The following is a 6,534-nucleotide window of genomic DNA, read 5'->3' as shown; positions in this document are numbered from 1 at the left end:
TTTAAATATTTTATAAATAATAATTTTTACTCACCGAAATGAGTAAGTAAATACGAGTATGTACTGGGTGCTTTGAGTAAACAGTATTTACTCACCCCTACCCATCTCTAGCTGGGGGACATGTTTAGATTCTCTCTCTTGATGGAAATTTGAATACCAAATATAGATTCTGCACTGCTCTAACATATAACAATACGAGATCATTAGACAAGGATAGGCTACACTTGTTCAGTATCTTCAACAAACTCTTAGGTTTATATTCATAATTCCATTTTTAATGCTGGGGCCACACTAACGGGAAACGCGTTTATTCGACGTTCAACGGCGTTTCCCGCCGTTTCCCGTCGTTATGCCCCTGGCATAATTGAGCGATGGTATCTTGGCCCGCCCAACCCTCGCAGACGTGGCAAAATGGAGGTCAGCAGACGTGGCCATTGTATTTCCCTCCCGCTGCGGGAATTCCGCACACGAAGGGTAAAGTTATCTTATTCTGGATATTACTGTTTCTGAGAGGCTCTTGACCATCCACCATTCTCTAAAATCTCCATAAACAGTCGTTTTTGTCATTGCTGCTTGGTCGTTGAGCAGTTTACATATGTTGCATACATCTTCTTCCTGAGCTGTTGCTTTGAATGTGTAATGGTTTCGCCATCTGAAAAATAACCATCGAAAAACTTGAAAACTGAGTGGTCGCTCGAGCGGCGGCGACCGGGGTGTCTAGGGTGGCGTCCATATTAAATGCAAACATACTTATGATAGTAGCCTCACTCCTCAGTAGACATGAGTTTAACACTGACAGTGACATCGCTCGTAGGTATAGGTACTAGCATATTAGTGCGAGCGAGATGTATAGAAAGTAATTTACGTTAGCAAATGTGTCAGTGTCAAACTCGTGGTAAGGCTATGGCACACGTTGCTCAAATGGTTTGGACGCTCGACAGAACTCTGCACTCCCCTCACGCGCGCTGAGCGCCGCTGGCAATTGGCAAACGAACTGAGAGAACACAGTAGACTCCTCACCTAACGGCTCGGCCACGACATTGCGCGACTGGCGGCTGCAACTATAGGTTGGAGCGAGACACAGTGATCGGACTTTTTGTTCCCACCTATGGTTATGGTTGCCGCTGCCGCCGCCGCTGGTCGCACAATGTCGTGGCCGGCTGGAGCCGTAAAGAGGCAGGGTCCTAATACTCCTAATAATAATCATCATGCGCAAGCGGGTGGCGTCGCTGGTGCGGCGCGTGCACGGCAGCACTAACAGCATCCTAGCCACAGTCGCAGACAGGATAGATGGCGCTTTCTGGAAATACTGGAGTAGCCTACATGTTTATAATTAGTTAAAGTATACATAGGTTACATACATAGATATTGTCACTAACATAGGTTAAGAGTTAATAGATTCTGATATAAATAATTGTTTAATTTAATTTAATAATGAACACGTGCTAAATAAAAGGATTACCTAAAGAAGTCATGGTACATACTGCCGTTGCCTCTCTTGTGTTCATGAATGATGGCGGCCATCCGTGCCGCCAGACGCTTGGCGCCCAACTCGCGCGCATCCAAGTAGCTGCCCGGAGGCAGGAACCTGCAACATCATCATTCCTTATGGTAGGAGAGCGGACTGCAAAATTTCGTACCGACTTGATACCGCGATGAAATGCACAATGGTTTCCCATAAAATTGATGCTAAGCCCGAACTTGATAGTCTGCCACGGCGGAAGTTACCGAAAGTACAAAAAAGAAAGCCACTTCCGATGCGAAAAACGGGGGCTTATTTTACCCATCTGATACTGAAATAATAGTTATTGCACTAGTTAGAAATTTACTAATAGATACAGAAAAGCGAAATCTGTCAGTATTTTTTTTACCGGAGAGTGCTTGGCAGACGCTCTCAACGGTCTCAAAGGTGACCATCAGGACCCCTAAATACGAGTATACCCATCTGATACCAGCATAAAACCAATTCCAGACGGTAGATATGAACCTTCATTTCAGGAATATATAAGTCTGCCAAGTCTTTTTTTCCCGAAACACCTTGACAGACGAGATTATGTAAGCAACATCCGCGTGGAACCCGTATTTTGGAATTGTACAGATTACAGACATTTTAATTACTGCAGGCTTATTTATTAGGTACTTTATACTTATGTTTGTATATTATCATATACTTAATTAATAACATAATTAAAGGATGCCCAGTAATATACGATCATTGTCAAGGGGGCGCTGTTCATTCTCATGTATAGGATGACAGTTCATATAGTATGAAAAAATTATAGTTCCAGTGAAATTCCGCAACATGGCGCGTGATCATATAGGTACTCCTGGTCAGGCTTTACCTATATATTATTTATAATAATTATAATAAACATCCGTTCCGTTCCGTATCCGTTTTCATAGTTTTATTTTATAATAAACAAAATAAAAATAAATTAAATAATATGATACTTACTCTCTTGGCAATACTTTATAGGTACTGAATTAGCTATGAATCGTTTGTCTTTATCTGTCATTTTAACTTATGTATTTGTAAGAATGGGATAAAACATAATTTAAATAACTCAGACAACAAACAATGTCCAGAGAGGAAAATTGGGACTATGTTTGTATGGAGAAACGGCCGTCCCCTTTCCTCTCATATTAATGTTTGAAATGAGGTGGATAAACTACGAGTACATTTGGGATAGTAAACTAGGTCTTACCTGGAATAATTAGCTCCTCCGAACACAACAGGCACCGTGTAGTGATTCAGAGCCGTCAGCACCTTTTCTGTCACATAGTCTTCAGACAGCGAATTCTCAAATGCCAAGTAAAAGTAGTATTTCTTTTCCAACACTTTATCACACTCTGGATTTCCCCGCGAACACACGCCATGGCGATGGCGCCTATGGCCACACGCTCCGTAGACGTGTAATAAAAGTCCGCGCCGTTGTAGCTTTCTTTTCAAAGCTTTAGCAAATGCTTCCCTTTCACTAATTGTGTTACAATTAGACGCGAACCAAGCTGCTGCTACGCTCTTCGAAGACAAACGAGCCTCGGTCTCGTCGTCTATAGGATCCATCTCTTGCCAATGCATTTCTTTTTTAGGCCCAACAATTTGCCCTGCCAAGTTGTAAACTGTGAAGTAGCCCCAACGCAAATCAGAATCCAACTTAAAAGTCCAAGTCCAATTAAAGTAACCGTTAAGGTGAGTGTCGTAAACGGGAAAATTTTGAGGCGACTCCATATTGGCATAAACGTATTTCTGCTTAGGCGACCTATATCGTGGCCAATGGTGTGCTTTAGGGAGTTGCCGCCCGTTGAACACGATTGTATCGAAATGAACCACGCTTCCCAGATCGCTCACATTATGCGAAACGTAGCAGTTCGTGTATTCGCAATCGTTCGATGTAAACGCGTCAAATGCGTGACTTAAAAAACTCAAAGGAGCGAAATTTGGGTCAGACCACAGTAGAATATATCTGATTATGTTTCTCTCTCCCTGTCTTTGTATTGTCGGTAAATAACGATAGGCGCACAGAAGCAGCGCGGTTGTGAAAACGGCTGGATAGAAAAAAGCAGGAGCCATTTTGAACATAATAGTTCTCATGATATCTAGTCTATCTCAGACTAGTGTTCGATCGGCAACAAATTATCCACAAGCATTAATAACTAAATATAGTATTTAAAATTGATTAGATTGAAATCTGTTGGTAATCTGCTGGTACTCAATTCATTATCTGACCGACTGCAACCGAAGATAGTGTTCGCGATAGGAATGCGTTCGCGTCCGACATATGAGGAGCATCATGTGCGTTTGTTGTGAATTCTTTGCATATTCGTGAGTCATGTACAGGAGGATTCAGTCAAAAATCGTGGTTGCCGTATAGTCCAGAAAAAAAATGCTCACAAAAAAAATACAAAAGATGACTAAAATTTCGATCAGGATCCTTAAGGGCACAGATGGACTGCAACCCAACTGCAACTTGCATGGGAACTGCATTTCGACGTTGCAGTTGGCGTGCAGTCGGGTTGCAGTACGTCTGTATCAGCCCTATCACAGACAAGAGCTTAATAATATTATTTAGCGCATTAATTTACACGCGCCCGGCTTATGAAAACGTGCAGTTTGTACATCAAACCTGCAGCAAACATAAAAAGAGCATAAGTAATTAAAACTTATGTATGGTGCCCAACAATCGAGGGTGCAAAATTGCAAACTACGTGTACTCGGGTAATACTGTAGCGCAGAAAAATCACGCGACCAAAACGTCGTACAGCGCCGTGAAACTCATGCTTACGCCTTACGCGTTTAGGTCGCGAGATTCACGCTCCGCTTCCATAGTTTGTCGGCCGGCAACAACTCAAGGCGCAAAATACTGATTCTCTTGCCGGTTCTGCGTAGTAATAAAGGCTGGCGTCCACTAAACTCACCGAGGCGAATCGAATCGAATCGCAATAATTCGCCTTCTATACATTTACTATAAATGGCAAATTAGTTTCGACGCGCCGCGGCTCTTCGTCACCAGACGCAGTTTCATCACGAACTGCCCGCGACTTCGTCAGCGTGCTTAGTAACAGCAGCTAAAGTAAGTATAGCGCCTGAAAAAAAACTCATAGCCATAATTTAATTTGAGCATATTATGCACACAAATTAGCAGGCACTTCATTAATTATCTCAATTCCACCCCGCTTTTTACTTTCTTAAGGGATGATTTTCGGGATAAAAACTATCCTATGTCTTTCTCAGGGACTCAACCTATCTCTATGCCAAAATCGGTACCCCTTTTCACAAGGCTATCTAACACGGCCTTCGGTCTAACATCCGCGTATTATTCGCAAGTTTCGCAACATTGTAACCAGTTTACTCCTTTAAACTGTGGCTTTATAAAGTGGACTCCTGATCTCCTTTATACTTAATTTCAGGTCCAAATATTACGACAAAGTGCCAGTAATTTTGCAACAACAAAAGTAACAAAACGCAATTACATAAAGCGCCACCCACTGTCTGTTTTTAAGTGTTTATAAACCATAAACTTCAAATGATCGTTTCCCAGCGAGACCTTTATTCGACAATGAAGTTTACGAGTACTGCAACAAAATAAATAAAAGGAAATAAACAATTACCTATAATTATTTTGACACCGACAATTCGACATTGTCCATAGAGTAACTTTTTATATGCTTTTTATTAGTTTTTATATACAAATTGTCAATACATTGTCAGTAAAAAACAGAGGGCCTAGCAAAGAGTATAATATGGGCCTAGTACGAAAATCAAAAATGATTATTATTTGTGGTATTTCTACAAAAAGGGACCTTATTGTCGATGGCGCTTACGCTATTATAAACGATGCTCCGATATAAATACAATGCTGCGCGACGCTGTGCGGCGTAAGCGCCATCGACAATAAGGTCCCTTTTCATAGAAAATGCCCCATTTATCAGGGAACGGAAATCGTTCACTGTTATTTATTTATTTATATTATACTGCCTCGTTTTTAACTCCCGACGCAACAAGACGAGTGTTATATGTTTGACACCAATATCTGTCTGTGTATCTGTCTACGGCATCGTAGCCACCAAACGGATGGGCTGATTTCGATGCGGTTTTTTTTATGTGAAAGCGAGTTTCCTTGCGGTGCTTCTTAGCTACCTATTTGATAAAAATCGATCCAGAAGTTTGAAGAGTATGATATCAGCTCTTTTCCAAAATTATGTAAAGCATTTTTGGCATATTTTTTTTATTTTTTTGGATAGGGGATTTTTAATATTTTTACAAGCTTTTATTTATCCAGAGGTTTTTTCTTACGGTGAGATCTAAATAAGTCTTAACTGAATGCCTTAGCTCAAATAATTCACGTTTAATATCTTGCAATAATTCCGCTGACGTATTCTCCAATATACAATATTCATCTGCGATATTTTTTCAACCATGTTTGGGTGGCAGCACTCTCTAGCGTCGAGTAATCGAACTCTATATGTCCAACAATTTTCTTGTTTCACGTCCTGTCTCATGTCGCGGTAAACGTTTCCTAGATGGCGTTATTATTACGCACTTATTTTAAAATAGAGGCTATCAGATCAGGGAGACGATTATCTACATCTATCTATATACATATTACCATTAGAGAAATATAAGTAAGAAAAGGGTGCTAACTCCATACATCCGTTTTCTTACTAAAGCACGAGTTATTTCGTAGGCGACATCTAGCGTCAAGTACTGGATTTATCAGTACCACTACTTTACACTACGGATGGTATAGAAAGGATGCCAATCTCTTACGGCAGAATTGTTGCAGAAGTGACCGCTTTCACCTTTAAATAATAGTTCCTAATCTCTCCGGTGGCGCTAGTTAGGCTCTGGGACATGAGTATAACATGAACCATATAAGGCAACAAATAACCCGAACAAATTACGTAGGTTGTCTTTGGTAGTATTTCGGTGTATGGTGGCGCCGCCTAATTACTGTTTTTTGATGGACACTTTTCATACATAGAGATTTGGCTCCTTTATATAGTCTCCATGCTTTACACGATGTCACGATGGTC

At 40.9% G+C, this 6,534-nt stretch overlaps 1 protein-coding gene across 1 annotated transcript; it reads right to left on the bottom strand.

Annotated features, from left to right (window-relative positions):
* Nucleotides 1-480: 480 nt before the first annotated feature.
* On the bottom strand, nt 481-3,257 carry LOC134749106 (uncharacterized). The gene is made up of 4 exons (XM_063684010.1): nt 2,706-3,257; nt 1,463-1,588; nt 965-1,265; nt 481-717 (listed from the first exon to the last, which is right to left on the bottom strand). Exons 1-4 carry the CDS (start codon nt 3,227-3,229, stop codon nt 481-483), a joined length of 1,188 nt encoding a protein of 395 aa, XP_063540080.1. The 5' UTR covers nt 3,230-3,257.
* Between the last annotated feature and the right edge of the window lie 3,277 nt (nt 3,258-6,534).

Source organism: Cydia strobilella, chromosome 17 (assembly GCF_947568885.1).
Source record: "Cydia strobilella chromosome 17, ilCydStro3.1, whole genome shotgun sequence".
In the NCBI taxonomy this organism is placed as follows: Eukaryota; Metazoa; Arthropoda; class Insecta; order Lepidoptera; family Tortricidae; genus Cydia; species Cydia strobilella.
This window is presented reverse-complemented; position numbering and strand designations above follow the sequence as displayed.

Bases quoted from the DNA above. Each gene is read 5' to 3' on its own strand.
- LOC134749106 (XM_063684010.1), bottom strand. From the start codon at position 3,229: ATGGAGTCGCCTCAAAATTTTCCCGTTTACGACACTCACCTTAACGGT. The intron at 1,266-1,462 runs GTAATCCTTTTA...GACTGTGGCTAG, and splicing joins ATGTACCATGACTTCTTTAG to GATGCTGTTAGTGCTGCCGT. The intron at 718-964 runs GCGCGTGAGGGG...ACGCCACCCTAG, and splicing joins AATTGCCAGCGGCGCTCAGC to ACACCCCGGTCGCCGCCGCT.